General features: G+C 34.0%; 1 protein-coding gene across 19 annotated transcripts in view; it reads left to right on the top strand.

Moving 5' to 3' along the window:
- The window catches only part of ROBO2 (roundabout guidance receptor 2), a 1378235-nt gene that overhangs the window by 1279703 nt on the left and 79902 nt on the right, over positions 1–18630 (top strand). For all 19 annotated transcript variants that reach the window (XM_063630541.1, XM_063630549.1, XM_063630540.1 and 16 more), the window contains 5 exons: positions 6258–6463; positions 10958–11039; positions 11470–11632; positions 13247–13413; positions 16604–16725. In XM_063630541.1, coding sequence (XP_063486611.1) covers positions 6258–6463; positions 10958–11039; positions 11470–11632; positions 13247–13413; positions 16604–16725 — 740 coding nt within the window. The remainder of the gene's footprint in view (positions 1–6257; positions 6464–10957; positions 11040–11469; positions 11633–13246; positions 13414–16603; positions 16726–18630) is intronic.

Here is an 18630-nt window from a genome sequence, read left to right as displayed (position 1 = left end):
ATTTGAGATATTTCATGAACCTCTGAGCGTGAATTTAATCCCTATTCTTTGATGTCTTAAACTGAAAATTCTTTGTTACTCTCCTTTATTTGTGAGGATTTTTATTTTTGTTTTCTCCCCGAATGCTGGCTTCTGAGATACAAGTGCTTTGGTCCGTGGCCTCTCTTGATCCCCTTCTTTCTCTGCTGGTGAAATTTGATGTGCTGTTATATAATTTAAATTTACATGTAGATTAAAAGGTCATTTAAAATTAATAGAAAGGCAGTATTTTTTAATATCTGTTCATGGTATGGCCTGATTCAGTGACATGTCAGGAATGGGAATAAATAGAACAGACAAACATTGGCTGCAGGGACACTGAGTCGTTAATGGCTGCACCTGCTGATGCTGCAGAGATTTACTGCTATGGAACTGAAAGAAGTCAGGTTCAAGGATAGCAGTGATGAGAACTTCTTCCTTAGATGGGCAAGGTCTTTGATTCTTTGTACCTCCATATTTCTTTAAGAGAGTAAAAGATAATTATTAATCATTTAAAAGATCTTATGTTTTCACCTGTCAGCAAAAATGTCCAGGATACATACACTTGAAAAATAAGATATTCTGGCCAAAGCCTACGTTTTATTCTATATTCCTAAGAACACTCCAAATGTAATGCTTAAGATACCGGCTATCATTTAGCTACTTATAATATTTTATAGAAGATTGACTCTCAAATGTTTCTAAATGAAGAAATTGTTATGGAAAAGGCCAACCATATTTGTAGGAAGCAAAGTTGATGAACTAGAAGAGCCAGTTGATGTGACTGTTATTGTTCATAAAACAGGTGGATATTCAGAATTACGTCTGATACAATAAATGGAAAACCTTTGAGACCTTACACTAACTCATGCTATCTTACAAAACAGTAGTTATTCTAGCTTTCTTTCTGTGGTCAAAAATAAGTGATGACCAATTTTAAATCTTCTGCCAACTGAGATTGCTCTAAACATTTTGTTACAACTGGCTTGAATATTTATTCCTATATTGATTTTTACTTGAGTAAGCAATTACAAAGTCAAGATCCTTTTGCAGAGACATTGATTGGAAGTTATAGTGTTGTTGATTTTGACAGTAAAGAAATGAAACTATAAGAACTAAATATGTACACACATATTATCAATGAATCTTTCTCTAAATATGAAGTTGCCACATTGGCTGATGCCTTAAGCTTCTACTCATAGTTTTGATTTTTCATACAGGTTAATGATTTAATACTATCTGAGCCATTATTTTCATTTTGAACACATTTATTTTGATATAATTCAGGGAGTTGTAGAGCCATTTGAAATTCCATGGTAGAATGAAAACGTACGTCATGTTCAGAGAAAGAAGTGACTACAGGCATACCTTCCTTTATTGTGCTTTGCAGATACCATGATTTTTACAAATGGAAGGTTTATGGCAACCCTGGGTCAAGCAAGTCTGTTGGTGCCATTTTACTAACATCATGTGCTCACATTGTGCCTCTGTGTCACATTTTGGTAATTCTCACAATATTTCAAACAATGCCATTATTATTACATCTGTTATGGTGGTCTGTGATCAGTGATCTTTGATATTACTATAATTTTGGGGGGTATCACAAACTGCACCCATATAAGATGGTAAACTTAATTGATAAATGTGTGTGCTCTGGTTTCTTTACCCACTGCACATTCCCCTGTTGTTCTCTTTTTCCCTGAGCCTCCCTATTCCTCGAGACACAACAGTATTGGAATTAGGCCAGTCAGTATCTCTACAGTGGCCTCCATGTGTTCAAGTGAAAAGTCACATGTCTCTGACTTTAAATTAAAAGCTACAAAGGCTTAAGTTTAGTGAGGAAGGCATGTCAAAAACTGAGACAGGCCAAAAGCTGGGCCTCTTGTTCTAAACAGTTAGCAAAGTTATGCATGCAAAGGAAAAGTTTTTGAAGGAAAGTAAAAGTGCTACTCCCGTGAACACAAAAAATGATAAGAAAGTCAAACAGCCTGTTGCTGATACGAAGAAAGTTTTAGAGTCTGGATAGATCAGTGAGTCACAACATTCCCTTAAGCCAAAGCCTAATCCAGAGCAAGGCCCTAACTTTTTTCAATTCCTTGAAGGCTGAGAGAGGTAAGGAAGCTGTAGAAGAAAAATTTGAAGCTACCAGGGGTTGGTTGATGAGATTTGAGGAAAAAAGCCATCTTCGTAACGAAAAGTGCAAGGTAAAGCATCAAGGGCTAATATAGAAGCTTTATCAAGTTATCCAGAAGTTCATTCATGAAAGTGGCTATACTAAACAGATTTTCAATGTAGGAAAAGCATCCATATACTGAAAGAAGATGTTACCTAGGACTTTCATAGCTGAAGAAAAGAAGTCAGTGCCTGGCTTTAAATGACAGGCTAACTCTCTTGTAAGTAACTAATGCAGCTGGTGACTTTAGGTTGAAACTGATGCTCATTTACTATTTCAAAAATTCTACGACCCTTAGAATTATTCCAAATCTACTCTGCCTGTGCTCTATAAATGGAAAAACAAAGCCTGAATGACAGCTCATGTCTTTACAGCATGGTTTACTGAAATATTTTAAGTACAGTGTTGAGATCTACTCTTCAGAAAAAAAAAAATTCTATTCCTTTCAAAATATTACTTCTCATCTACGATGTACCTTGTCACCCAAGCTCTGATAGAGATGTACAAAGAGATTAATGTTTTTATACCTGTTAACATCTGTTCAGCAGCCCATGGATCGAGGAATAATTTCAACTTTCAAGTCTTATTTAAGAAATATATTTTCCAAGGCTATAGCTGCCATAGGCAGTAATTCAACTGAAGGATCTGGGCAGGGTTAATTAAAAACCTTCTAGAAAGGATATACCATTATAGATGCCATTAAAAACATTTACGATTTATGGGAGGAGGGCAAAACATCAACATTACCAGGAGTTTGGAAAGTTGGATGACTTTGAGGGAGTTCAAGACTTCAGTAGAGGAAGTAACTGCACATGTGGTACAAATAGCAAAAGAACTAGAATTAGAAGTGGAGCCCAAAGATGTGACTAAATTGCTATAGTCACATGATACAAATTGAACAAATGAAGAATTGCTTCTTATGGATGACCAAAGAAAGTGATGACTTGAGATGGAATCTACTTCTGTTCAAGATTGTTGAAGTGATAACAAAGGCTTCAAAGTATCACATAAACTTAATTGATAAGGCAACATCAGAGTTTGAGAGTATTGTCTCCAATTTTGAAAGACATTTTACTGTGGATAAAATGCTATAACCCAGCATTGCATGCTACTGAAAAATCTTCCCTGAAAGGGATAGTGAATCAATATGGTAAGATTTATTGTCTTATTTTAAGAAATTGGCACAGCTACCCCAACCTTCAGCAACCACCACCCTGGTCAGTTAGCAACCGTCAACACGGAGGCAAGATCCTCCGTCACCGAAAAGATACCACTCTAGGCTCGAAAAGATACCACTCTAGCACTTTTTAGCAATAAAGTATTTTTAAGGTATGAACATTGCTTTTTTAGACATAGTATTATTCTACACTTAATAGACTCCAGAATAGTATAAACATAACTTTTATATGCACTGGGAAACAAAATTTGTGTGGCCTTCCTTATTGCAGTATTTGCTTTATTGTTGTGGTCTAGAACCAAACCTACAATACCCCTGAGATAGGCCTGTATTCCATTTAGAGCAGTGTATCTGTTGTCACATTTTTGCGCTTAGACTCATTTTCTAGAAATATTTATAATTCAAGCATTCATAAAAGACGAAATTGGTAATGATGCTGAATAGTGCTATGTTGAGCAACAATTTTACTGATCATAGATTAAGCTAATATGTTTCAATATACTTGATTTTCAATATATTTCTCTAAAAGACTTCCACATTAGTTCACTGGCATTGTTCTTTATTTCTTCTTTTCTTTTGCTCTTTTTCTCTCAGAGAATTAGGAAATTGTAATCAGCATTCTGTGAATAGAGCCAATAGAAACTAAAAAGACTGGGGAGATAAGATGTATTTATATCTTGTACTGATAATAAATGTCCCATCATGATCTTATATGAATGGTTTATTGGGTATTTATAATGCATAGTGAGAGAAAACCGTGGAGTTCTTCACACATCACTGGAATCCCTAAATGTTCATTTAACCTTTGACTTCAGTGTCATGGAAAACTGTGCTCATCTTTCACCCATAACATCCTTGAAACTGAAAATTACGCCTGGCCAGGAGATTTTCTATTACTTTATTGATCAGATTCATTCAAAAGGTGATGAGCTACTCATTTGGGCAGTAAAAAAAAAAGAAAAAAAAAAACTAATTAGATGACCTTTGGCTGCATCTAATGATTTCAGGGATATGACAATAAAAGCAGGTTATGAGAAGTTACCTGAATTCTGCATAGGTATTTAATTTGAAAAAACATTTAGAATTTAATTAGTATGCTTTACTCTGGTAATACAGACTCACTTTCTCACTGCATTAAAAAATTACTCATAATGTTTTGTTCACTGGCCTTCTCTTTTTGACCCACAAAAATAAGTCCTATGAAACTTTTAGTTTGAATTTCTATTTGCCTAATTACTGACAGATGTGCCAGAATTATTACAATACTCTACTTCAATATTTTCTTAAAATGTTTTATTTAGTATTAAAAGTAAGAATTTGATGAAAAAAGAAGTGAAATAAATGATTCTAATTTTTGTTTGTGAACGATAAACAGTTTTTATTGTTTTTCTTAGGTTTTATCAATGATAAAGTAGGTTCAGGTTGACTAGAATCTGCAATGTCTTCATATGAAGGAAACCTGTATTATAAATTTTAGCTTCAATTAAATTTGGTTGGCTTTCTCATGATAGGTTCTGAAAAGGCTGCTTAACTTCAATGTTTTGTTCCCCAAAACTATGAACTCTAGTAAATATGATGCAAGTAAATTGGAAAGACATAATTTTAAGCTGCCATTTATAAAAGCTGGTGGGCAAAGGAAATTTGAACGTTAAGCAAAGTGTTTTCAATTATATACATTGTAATACAAGTTGAGTTTTTTGAGAAAAAACACTGTCTTCACAGTTGCTTAGAAATTATTAGAATCCATCATTCATTTTTTCTTTTTTGTGGAAGCCTTTTTCATATATATGCTTTTATATGCTACATATATTTTATATGTTACATATAACCATATACAATAAAAAGCATATTTTGGTAATTAACCAAAGTCTATGCTGTCTATGCTGAAGTTTATAGAACTTTCTCTTTAGAAAGACTTCCTTGGACCTGGACATATCCCTTTGATTATATGGTGATCTTTTAATGAATTCTAAATGAAATCTTACCTCTGGTCAACTCTACATTTTTCTTAACCATGTAAATAATACTGTACATTTTGATGTCCTTCTTAAATAATCATTAAATACTTCTAAAAGCACTGAAATGCTACTACAATACATTAGTATTGTACTACTGAAATGCTACTACAAATACAGTATTTCATAAATAAAAAGCAATACTAAGCTAAACATTTAGAAATTATGGACAATTTATCCAAGTGAACATAACATGATAAATATAATCTAGACTACTTTTCTTTGATCAATTATAAGCACTAATTAAATCAAATCATCCAAATGATATGACCATAATTTGATGCGCTAATGTCACAATTTTGGAAGCAAATTATTTATAATCTAATATTTTAACATCAACAGAAATATTTTAGCCTATATAAATACAGCACATAACTGGTGCTATAAGGGGGAAATTATGTACTATATTGATGATAAATGCAAAAGTGAAAATTTGAAAATTGGCTGTACTCATGATGCTTCACACACTTTCTTAAATATGCATATGAGAGAAAATGAACATTTCACAGGTGACTGACTGCCATAAACTATTCATATTTTAGTTTTAATTTTAATATGACTAAGCCTTTTTATACAATTAAGTCTTTATAAAATGTCAGAATTTATCTCAATGCCATTTTAATTATAGGTAATACAGAGGAAGTTATTGACAATAAATAGTATGGCCTTAGTATAGTATATATGTATGTACATATAGATGATAGATATATGATAGATTTAGAATACACGTTACTAAGAATATACATATTACTTAGAATAAGTTATAAATAATATATATTGTGTTGAGGCTTTAACCTTACTTTCAGTGTCAATATGTCAAGCCTACTGGACTACACTGATGTTAAAATACCCTGAAAAGAGCTTTATTCTTCAGTTTTGACAGATAGACCTCCACCTATAATTCTACAAGGCCCAGCCAACCAAACGCTGGCAGTGGATGGTACAGCGTTACTGAAATGTAAAGCCACTGGTGATCCTCTTCCTGTAATCAGCTGGTTAAAGGAGGGATTTACTTTTCCGGGTAGAGATCCGAGAGCAACAATTCAAGAGCAAGGCACACTGCAGATTAAGAATTTACGGGTAAGTAATATTGGACTTGTACTTGCATTATCATCTACACATAAGTACTGCTCTATGGAAAAACTGTGTAGTGAACTTAAAATCTTACATCGCGGTATAATTGCTGTACGTTTAAAAACAGTTAATGTTATTACTCATTTTAAAAACGATGAATTGAAATTAGAGGAAAGGTCACAGTTTTTCCGTTACTCACACATTCATAACAGAATCTCGAAACTTTTATTCCTGCATCCCATTCCATATGTATACAGCCAATAAATCTAGAAATCTTAAACATAACATTAATACGAGTAGTAGGGTATCGGAAATGACAAAAACAACAAACGCTTCTGATTTACTTTCATTAGCAAAAGAAATTGCAAGGAAATGTAGATAAAGTGGCTTGGCCAAAGAGTTGAGTAGAAGAAAAATACAGAGATGAGACTGAGTACATAAAAGGCGAGTTTGCCTGGTTAGTGGAAAACCTTAGATTGTAGGTTAAGTTGTGTAGTTTAGATTTAAACCCATGGAAAGAACAAGGCATTGGTGGTTTTTTACTGACGTTTACATGATAAAAAATGAGCATTCCTGGCAACTTAACAAGTCAGTCCTGCTTCAGGAGCAACTCAAAATAAAATGTCCACTTCTGAATATTGTATCAGTTATCTATTATTATGGAACAATATGAGCAAAAATATAGTGGCTAAAAGCAACACACATTTATTACATCACAGTTCCTGTGAGTTAGGGGCCTAGGCATGACTTAGCTGCGTCTTTTGCTTCTAGGTCTTACAAGGCTCCAGTTAGGTGTCATTTAGAGTTGCCGTCTCATCTGAAGATTGACATAGGATGGATTTGCTTCCAATCAACATTATTCTTGGTAGCATTCAGTTCCTTGGGGCTACTGGACTAACAACCTCACCTTCTCAATGGCTGTTGGCAGGAGGTTGCCTTTAGTCCCTTGCCATCTGGATCTTGCCCATATGACTACTTGCTTCCTCCAAGTCAGCAAGGAAGAGAGTCTCCTAGTAAGATGGGCACTACAGTACTGTGTAACAAATCACAAACATGACATACTGACACTTTTGCAATATTATATTGGCCAGAAGGGAGCCAGCAGGTCCCACCTACACTCCAGGTGAGGGATTTCACAAGATACAAATACCAGAAGGATGTTATCATGGAGGGCACCTGTCCTCTATCAGTACATTCAACTCATTCAAGTAGGTATTGTAAGTCCCTTCCTCCTACCTGCCATGTAGCAAGTGCTATGCGAAAGCTGTTGAGTATATTTTACTAATTGCAAGATTGGGGATGAGACCCAGAACTAAGGTAGATGATGTAATAGTGCATGAAGAAAACTTCAGTGGAGAAGCAATCTGTAGAATCTTGTGTCCAGGTAGAAATTCAGAGCCAAGATGAAGAAAAACAAAATAAAACAGCATTTTAGAATTTTCCCATTCTGCAGCTAAAAAGAAAGGCAAAAATCTTTAACTACGCTTATTTCCAAATGATCACAATTTGGCATATTGTTCTTTTATGATGGGAATATATTTACAATTATATGTTTATCTGATTATCACTATATCATACAGACGTATATCACAAAAGAAAGTGACTATTTTTTGCTACATGCACACACATGCACACATAAGTTTTTACTTTATATATATAATATTTATCTTTAATTTTTGAGATACAGGCATTAATTATTGCTTTAGGTAGAAAAAATGCTGCCAAGTTGAGTTTAAAAAAGTAAATTAATACAGATATTTTGAGCCTGCCTTTTTATTGATTGTAAATTAGTTGTTAACCTTCTTTGAACAAAATGGAAGTTATTAAAAAATTAATGCCAACTCTCTTTGTGTAAACACTTTAACCTCTATTTCTGGGCTAAAGGCAGACTTGGGCCATAGGGGTTAATGCATTTTCACTGTATCACTGAATTAAAGGGTATGCTTGAGTAGTCAGGATTTCTAGTAGTGTTTGAAAGAAGCTATTAAAGGTGGGTGCTTGATGATGTCGAACAAACTTTGAGCCCTCTGACAGGCTTCTGAGTAGTCTCTCTGAGATGCCAGCTCCTGAGGGCTTGTCTGCAGCCAAGTGCACAAGGAGAAAAGGAGATGATGGAATTTGCCTGCACATTAATCTCATTTTAAAGCAACTTATTAAAGGTAAAAGGACAAGGGTGGAAAAGATGAGAAGCACTCCTGACCAGAAAAGACATTATTTAAAATTAAAGGAACAAAATTAAAGGAATAAAATGTGGTGATGATGATAATACCAAGAGTGAGTTTAGCAACAATATGTAGGTTTATGAGGAACCCAAAAATGAAAACGTTGTTCTTTCCCTATAACATGACTGTTCTTAAAGGGAGACAAAAGTGGGCTTTCCAGTAGTTCACTCATACAGTCAAGAGAGTTTCTGTAGGCTGTATTCCTTTGTGTCTCACTATTTTCTTTTCAGTACTTAATGCAAATGAAAAAAATAATGTGATGAATACTGTGTTCTTCTAGGCCAGCTAATTGGTAGCTGAATCTTTATCTTTTGAGAAGTAGAATATTCCAGCACTCATTAAAACATACCTACCACAGCTAATGTCATACTTGTATCTCCACACAATGACAAGGAGATGCAGTTAAGAAGCGTTACCTACATACTTTTCTTTTAGCATTTGCAAGTAATAACAAGTGCTACATTTTAGTTCAACAGCTATAATAAAATGCAAATTCTTTTACTCTTTCACAGACCATATTCAAATGAACATCCCATTAAAATCCAACCTCGGCTCATTATATTTAGTTTGTGAGTGATGCTTCTTAAATGCAAAGATTTCTAATGACTATAATGTGTGCACAGCCACATTTGAAAGAATGGCTCTTTCTACAATGGCTATCCCCATCATCCCTCTGTGTAATAGAAGACAATTGTACAGAGATAATATGGCAAAGAATGTCATGCCAGAGCAATTTGAAACTTAAGTTAAAATACATAATGGCATTTAAAATCAATTAAGATAGTGAAATGGCAGTAACATCCAGGCGCTAATGATTTACCTGAGAATCAGTCGAGAAGGCTTGACTCATCAACACACTTACAGTCTGAACCCAGCAGATATAATATTCCATGAGCGACTATATTTCATCAACAATTAGACTCATGTTCATCACAGAATATTAATTCTACATCTTCTGCCTTGTCTGACTTTGTTTGGTCATCAGTTTCTCTTCCCAGTGTGACTTTTCCTTTACCCCTAAATTGACGAGAATGAATGTTGTTTGCAGTATAAGCCATAAGGCTTGATCACACAGAATTTTGGAGTTGCCTCTTTTATTGATCTTGGGGCTTTATTCAAAATATCATCATAGAATCTTCTGCGTTTTGCATTTGTAAAAGAGAGCTCTTGATTATATTATCAACTTTTTCTGAAAGTCTTTTGCCACTCTTCTGTGAATAGCAAAACCATTTTAAATGATCAATGAAATGGCAAATTTTAATTGTGATCAAAAAAAGAGTTATGAATTATGCTATTTTTATGTTCTGTTTCAGCTTGAAATTGCGGTCACTCCATAGCCACTTTTTTTTTAATGATACTTTATTCATTGTTCCACTACTGCAATTTACATATAAGTGAATATTGAAGTTTTTAAATGAAGAAATTTACCTTAAAAACATTTCTTTTTCTGGCCGGGCACGGGGGCTCACACCTGTAATCCCAGCACTTTGGGAGGCTGAGGCAGGCGGATCACCTGAGGTCAGGAGTTCGAGACCAGCCTGACCAACATGGAGAAACCCTGTCTCTACTAAAAATACAATGTTAGTCAGGCATAGTGGCACATGCCTGTAATCCCAGCTACTCAGGAGTCTGAGGCAGGAGAATTGCTTGAACCTAGGAGGCAGAGGTTGCAGTGAGCTGAGATCGAGCCATTGCACTTCAGCCTGGGCAACAAGAGCAAAACTCTGTCTCGGGGGAAAAAAAAGTTATTTTTCTTCTTCACTTTTTTCCATGTCTTTCAAAAGAAAGAAAGTGTGATCCCTTATCGTCTTATTGCTTATTTACTCGGGTACGTTTTATTCATTGAAACATAGTTTATTTGAGACAGAACAGTTTGGCATTACTGCTTCTCTGGAGTTTTGTGAGATTCTGAATGAGTTCTGTTCTGAGTCGTTCATAAACAACTTAGATATAGTAGAGCCCCACCATAAAATGGAGTTAAAGAGGTAAGAGTATTATCACGGAGGAAGAAAAAGAGAGGGGCAATTTTTTTATCAGACAAATTAACATTGAAGTGCATAAATATTATTTTAAAAGCCCTTTGGATGAATGTTATGAGTAACATTATATGAGTTTATTTAAATATTTTATGTATACATATGATTGACTCTAATGCATAATTTAGACAACAAAATGATACATCTAATTTTAAGAAATTAAACATTGCCTGGCTGTCATTGAGTAATTATTCTACAAATGGACTGAAACAATTTAATTGTCTCCCTTCTATGCACACTAGATTTCTGATACTGGCACTTATACTTGTGTGGCTACAAGTTCAAGTGGAGAGACTTCCTGGAGTGCAGTGCTGGATGTGACAGGTGAGGACTTTGTGAATTAGGAGAAATCTTGAGCCCCTTTTAGTGATAGCTCAATATCAAATAATAAGGGGAGATCAAAGTGTTTGATTCACGGAATGTAAATTTAAGTCTTTACATTCAATGCCATTTTTTAATTCATGCATGAATTTGCACATACCGTTACATTTGTGGAATTTAATACACTTGTCCTTGATAACCTTGTTATTTTATTTCCTCTGAAGTGTAAGGAATTCTAATGATCCTGTGTAAAAGCACAGCTTACTTTTATTAACATGTAGAAGAAGCAAATATTCACTTACATACTTCTGATTCATGGAGATGAATTTCTCACTGTCTAGGTCAAGTCTTTTAGTAGACTGCTTCCTTCTTTCAGGCAGTATTGTCAACTTACGCAATCAGGAATGAAGTTTTTTCTGTCTGTCCTCTATAGAATCTGGAGCAACAATCAGTAAAAATTATGATTTAAATGACCTGCCAGGGCCACCATCCAAACCGCAGGTCACTGATGTTACTAAGAACAGTGTCACCTTGTCCTGGCAACCAGGTACCCCTGGAACCCTTCCAGCAAGTGCATATATCATTGAGGCTTTCAGGTATGGGACAATTCCTTCTTTCTCCATTGGGTTTTTGCTTTAGCTCCTTTATTCCAAAATGTCACCTGAACTATCTTGCTGTTTTATTAAAGACATGTCCAGTCAATGCATTTTAAGAATTGATCTCTTCTTTCTGACTTTATTCAAGAACAGAGTTAATTTTTTTAGTTTACAACTTAATTATAAGATTTAAATATGCATTATTCATGCCTAGGTCTATGGGGATCCAGTCCATAACATAATCACTTAGCTCTGTTCTTTACCCAGACCATTGTAGGGATTTAAGGTGAGAATTTAGGCATCTGAACTGGGTAGAAAATAATTTAATTAGGCATAGGCACAGGCACTTTTTAAAGTTATGTGACATTTATACAAGCAGGGGACTCTGGCATTTATATTCCTAATAATTAGGGCAGAACTTAAAATAATCCTAGTGTTTTTATACCATATATTACATACATATATTAGATATGCCTGAGAGAAAATTAACAATAATAATTAATAAATTTATTCCATGTGCTTCTAGTTGCTTAATGAAAAAGATGTTTCCACGTGTTATCTGAAATAATTGTTGCCAATTTACAGATTTAGATGTAAATTAGCAAATATCAGTATAAAATTATGAGAATTTGATAAAATGCTTACACAAACGGTAAACTATGCTTTCATATTCCCTTTCAAATGTGCTTCTATGTGGCAGTATAAATTTTAATGGATAACCACTGTTTTTTTTTAAACATTAGGACAAATGATCACTTTCTTATAAGGCTTCTGTAATCATTATTTAAGGTAATGTTAGGTACTTAATTTTCAAATTTCAAAATACTACGTTTCCATAATTCTTACGCGTGCACAGTTAAGGGTATCAGAAAAATAAACTGACCACCCTGAAAATTACATTTTCCCCTTCTTCTGAGCAAAAGTGGCATTTGACCTTAGACAAACTGTTCTAAAATGGCATCCATCTGTGGCTGGCTATAAATGGGTCCTCACACACAAATTCAGAGAGATTTCACCATTCTGAGATGAGAAATCACAATACTGTGTAATGTACAATTTTATGAAAAATGTAACCAAGGGAAAATATTCATTACCTGCTTCCTCTCTTCTTTTACAGATATGTAGTTTTAGAAGGCTCTATTATAATATTGCATGTGGAATTGATGCAAAAGAAAACACACCTTGTAACAGGAAAATGTATTGGCATAATTTACTCTGTAGTCCATTTATTCTTTCTGCAGGTTAATTCTTTTCAAGGTATATATATATACATTTACGAGGACCATACTTATTGTATAAACTTGATGTTGTGATCTTGGCCTCTGTTCCTTTTACAGGTATTCATTTAGTGGGCTGCTGTGCATTAGCAAAGGGCTGTCACATCTCCTGGGCTGAGTTTAATTTTGTTGTGCATGGCACTTTCGTTAGGTGGGCTCGGCTTTGTTGTTGAATAAATTGAAATCATCCAAATGTTTCATTTATTGGGCTGAACACTTCAAGTGTTGTGTGTGTGTGTGTTTAATTTTCAGCCATTAACCTTTGTCATTGATACCCAACTCCATTTCCAATCTTCAAATGACTGTTCTTTAAATGCAATTTCTGTTCGTGTTTTAGCCAATCAGTGAGCAACAGCTGGCAGACCGTGGCAAACCACGTAAAGACCACCCTCTATACTGTAAGAGGACTGCGGCCCAATACAATCTACTTATTCATGGTCAGAGCCATCAACCCCCAAGGTCTCAGTGACCCAAGTCCCATGTCAGATCCTGTGCGCACACAAGGTACTTTCAATAGCTGTCAACAAGACAGGTTCTAGGCAGAAACATCAGATATTTAAGAACAAGGGGATTGATGAGGAAATATAAATGTGCCTGCATTGCTTTGTATGATGGCTCACTAGGCTTTATCCAGGGAAGGAGAAGGTAGCTTGCTGTTTACCTTGGTGAGATGTGTTCTCTTTCTGGAGTTTTCGAGTTTATTCAGCAAAAAATAAACAAAATAATTAGGTACCTCTATGTAGAATGAATTCATTAAATTAGAGCTTCACTATATTTCAAAGGGAGGAAAATATTTCTCCTTCTTTAAAATTAATTACACAAACAGAAAGGTGGTCTTTAATGAACAAATACCCAAATAGAGGTATAAAAATTATGTCCTATTGTTTCGGAATTCTGTTTTTATAGTGCAGTGGTTCTCACAATATGGTTCCTGGGTAAGCAGCATCTGCATAGCCTACAACTGTTAGGAACACACATTTTCAGGCTCAAATTCAAATGCTCTGAGGTTGGGGCCCAGTGTTTGTTTTAACAAACCCTCCTTGTGATGCTGATGTATAAGTTTTACAACCACTGCTACAATGAATTTCGTTAAATCAGATGTTTAAAGGAGCAATTTATTACAGAAAGCAGGAAATCAAGTTTTCTTTCTAAAGAACTCAATTCTTTCGACTATAATGTAAAATACACACAGAATATTAAAATATAATTTCAAAATGGAAGATTTCATAATTTTATCCTTATTGCCTGTCTCTTCAAACTGAGAAGTCACTGGAGTCTGAGGTTTAATATACAATGCTACATTAGTTTCCCTTCTGACAAGTAGGTAAAAGAAATTAATAAAATAGAAACGGTAATTTTATTATTTGTTATAATCTACTTCCCACAGGGCTCTTCAGAAAGGGTTAATTATTTCTTATTTGTAAAAGACTTTGAACAAGATATAATTCAAAGTAGTATTTTTATGCAATGAAAAGCACCATACAGCCATAAAATATTATTATAATTACAATGTAGTTCAGTGATAGTACCTAGCATGCTATTATAACGGAGAAGGGCACCTGAAAGAAATCGAGTGAAATAAAGTCACCACGTGACTTTGTAACGTTGCTGACATGATGACAGTCAAGGGAGGAGGGAATGCCATTTTGCTATTGTTCTCTGAGCAGTAATGTGATTAATTTTCCATGATGATAAAGGGCCTGTAGGTAAAGAACCTGTCTCTTGAGAAAGAAAAAGCACAACAAGGAATTTGAAAATCTGAAATTTGAACCTAGTTGTATTTTACCTTCCTTAAATCCAATTGCTTTTTACTGTGTTTGAATTAAGTGTGTAAATTTTATTATTGAACTTAAAATGGAAGATGTGTATAATTTTAAGTCAAGAAATTGTAGTACCGTGATCATTTATACCTTTGTGCATAGAAATAGTTTTTGTGTGTAGCCAATGAAAGGTAGAGAGAGATCAGAATGGGAAGATATTTGGTGTGATTGTATCTGGCAGACCTTTTTGATCATTCGATAACTATGCTAGTCACTAAATCTTGACTCATAAAATAACTCTCAGTGAAAAGGTCAAGAAAGATTAATGAGAAGTTGTTTGTGGTCTGGTTTGTTCCAATGGAAAGAATATATAGAGTAAAAGACTTCTGTGCTCTTAACAAATACTTAATAGGAAAACCCATGTGTTGTGTCTGAAAGTCAGGATTATTTTTGGATACCACACTTTCAGCAGCTTTGCAATCTGCAAAGCACTTCGTCTTTTTCAAAGAACACTTTGCACTGTGAACTCTTATTTTTCAAAGGTATTAAAAAATAGAGAATCTAGAAATCTTTTATTTCATTAAAAGTACAAATACTTGCATTATCAACATCAAAACAGAACATACATATATAGGCATAGATTAATGTTATTCACATAAAGGGACTTTTTTCCAAATTAAGTAAAACTTCATTTTACTGTTTATGTTAAAAATGAAAAAAAAAAGTAGAACTGGAAAAACATTACCTAAGTATTATTCTCAATTATTTATGACCTAATTTAAGTTAGTGCTCCCAATTTAAGTAATAGCTGAGAAATTTTCTTAAAAATACTTTTGCGAGAGTGCTCATGCATTGTAGCCTGAGATAATAAGAAAAAACAGGATTAAGAAAATAAATAACTTTAAATTGGACTTCCTTTCTTAAATACAGTAGTTGGAGAAAAACAATTCAACAACATTGTGTACCAGTTTAAAAAGTTAATCTGAGTATGTGTAAAATTCAAGTTTAATATCAATTTGATGGACTTAGCTGCCTATAATTTATCATTTTTTCTTAATGGACACAGCCTATACTTTATCCTTTTTTCTTAATGGACCAAGAATATAAACCATCGTATAGAGAAATAGAATAGTACTTAGGAGACTGATGAATAAGGTGGCATAACAATATGTGACTGAGGGTATAATATTTTAAACATCACCTTTCTTTCTTCCCTTCTCCCCACCACTATTCCTAAAAATGGCTGCATGACCTCGTGTCAGGTATTAGAGTACTGCTCAAAATGTATTACTTTAGAACATGTTATCAGTATGATAACTATTTCTGTCAAAAGTATCTTTGCAAATTTGAGGAGCTGTTTCCCCTCTTCCCCCAACTCTGTTTACCTTTAATGACAGAATTCACTTTCCTAGTCCACCATTACTTCTCCATCCATGCTCCCAGACTGAAGTAGGTCAAGGAGAAAACACAACCTGCAAACTGGAACAAGGGATTAACAGGTCCCTTACATCAGTCTTTAGATATATTCCAATTTACAAATCCAGAAAATCATTCCATGCACCAACATCTGTACAAAGCTGATCTTTCTAGAGATCTTTCTAGACTTCTGTAGAGAAGTCTTACAGCACATACTTTATCCTTTAGTAAGAAAATAAGTGATCTTATACAACAGTGTGTCTGCATTTGAATGCGATGAGGCATTATAAATACTCTTTTATTAATATATTTTTAATAAAGATCAATATCATCTCTCATTATGTCCTACCACAGTGGTATATTTTTATATATGGGCTTAAATGCTTTTGTCACAAAAGAGTTTTAGTTTTGTTTCCCTGTAATTAGTTCTAAAGACATGATGTTGATTTACATAAAATAAATTGTAATTTTAATAAGAATTTTTTAAAATTGGGAATGATTATCTTATCTAACTGCAGATATCAGCCCACCAGCACAAGGAGTGGACCACAGGCAAGTGCAGAAAGAACTAGGAGATGTCCTTGTCCGTCTTCATAATCCAGTTGTACTGACTCCCACCACTGTTCAGGTCACATGGACGGTAAGTTTTCAAAGGCAATATTAATAGTAATCTCTTCTCCTTAGGGAAAGCAAAACATGGAAAATGCAAATGAACAAAAAGTGATAATAAAAATTCTCACCATTTAAAATCAAGGTGTAATCAATGACAGTAAAGAAAATCAACAAATTAAAAAGTTACTAGAATAAACATAGTAAGAATAGATTGATTATTATATAAACATGGCATATTCTGTCTTCTGAATTTTCTAACAGCTTTCTTGCAATATAATTAACATACCATAAAGTGAACAACTTCATGATTTTTAGTGTATTTAGAGTTTTAAAATTATCACCAAAATCTAATTTTAGAAAATTTCATCATCCCCAAATGAAATCCTGTGCCTGTTAACAGTGATTCTCATTTCCGCTATCATAGCCCTGTGTAACATGAATCTACTCTATGTTTTTGTAGATTTGCCTATTCAGGATCTTTCATATGAGTACGCAATATATGGTCTTTTGTGTCTAAGCTTCTTTCTTTCTGCATAATGCTTTTGAGGTTCATCCATGTCGTAGCGTGTATCAGACTTTGTTTCTTGTTGTTATCAAATAGTATTCTATTTTATGGATACTTCACATTCTGTTTATTCCTTCATCAATTGATGGATGCTCGAATTGTTTCCAGTTTTGACTATTATGAATAATGCTGCCATGAACATTTGAGTACAAGTCTTTGGGTGGACACATGTTTTCATTTATCTTGGTATAAACCTACAAATTGTTCAGTAATATTGGTAATTCTCCATTTAATATTTTGATGAACTGCCGAAATGCTTTCCAAAGTGGCTATAGCATTTTCTATTCTCCCTAGCAATGTTTCAGTGTTCCAGATTCTCTCAAATCCTTGCCATTTTTTTCTCACATCCTTGCCAACACTTATTATTATCTGCCATTTGGATTATACCCATTCTGGTGGGTATGTAGTAGTATATAATTGTGGTTTTGATTTGCATTTCTTTAATGACTAATCATGTTCATCTTCTCATGTCCTAATTGAACTTTTTTTTAGAGAAATGTCTATTGAAACTTTTTGTCCATTTTTGGACAAAGAGTTTGTCTTCTTATAGACTTGCAAGTGTTTATATACTCTATTTTGTTTGTCTTCTTATTATAGACTTATAAGTGTTTATATAGTCTAGATACAAATGCCTTATCGGATATGTAATTTGCAAACATTTTCTCCCAGTTTGGTTACTGTAGCCTTGTTATGTAGTTTAAAGTTGAGTGGCATGAAGCCTCCTTCTTCCTTCTTTTTTGCTTAGGATTGCCTTAGCTATTCAGGCTTTTTTTGTTATTGTTCCATATTGTTACTCCTTAAAGCAAACTACATAATCAGTCAAATTATTGGTTTATGAGTACAAAATTGGGTTACATATATTTTAAAAATAAGACTAAGTTTATAATGTTTTACGAGTAATTATGATTAGGATTACACTTATTCCAGTTTTGACATAATTTTGCATAGATTTATTCTATTTTCTGCATACATTGGTTTCTATTCTTCTGTTCCCATGAAGGGAACACAATTACATTATCATTTTTACAGTGGCACAGTAGGGGGTATTATCTGCCATGCCTTTTCTATCTTTCAGTACCCTTGAGTAGATACACAACTAACAAAGCCAAAGGAACATTGTATTTTTCACAGAGTAGTATTTTTCCTCATTCTCAATTGAAAAAAGTCTCTGTTCTGTTGAAAGTTATAAGGGGGGTTCTTTTAAAAGCTGCATCTAAATGTGGGAATTCTTTGGGTAAGAATCAAAGTCATTATGTTGATGAAGTTAATCACTTTAAAGTCACTGAGTTTCAAGAGTAAATAGCATTAGATCAAAATTGCATGACAGTAGACTGGGAGTTCTTCCAGGAGGGGGACATTGTCTGTTCA

The sequence above is a fragment of the Symphalangus syndactylus genome, chromosome 21 (genome assembly GCF_028878055.3).
Source record: "Symphalangus syndactylus isolate Jambi chromosome 21, NHGRI_mSymSyn1-v2.1_pri, whole genome shotgun sequence".
Lineage (NCBI taxonomy): Eukaryota > Metazoa > Chordata > Mammalia > Primates > Hylobatidae > Symphalangus > Symphalangus syndactylus.
The sequence above is the reverse complement of the archived record's forward strand: the minus strand, read 5'-3'. Positions and strand labels throughout refer to the sequence as shown.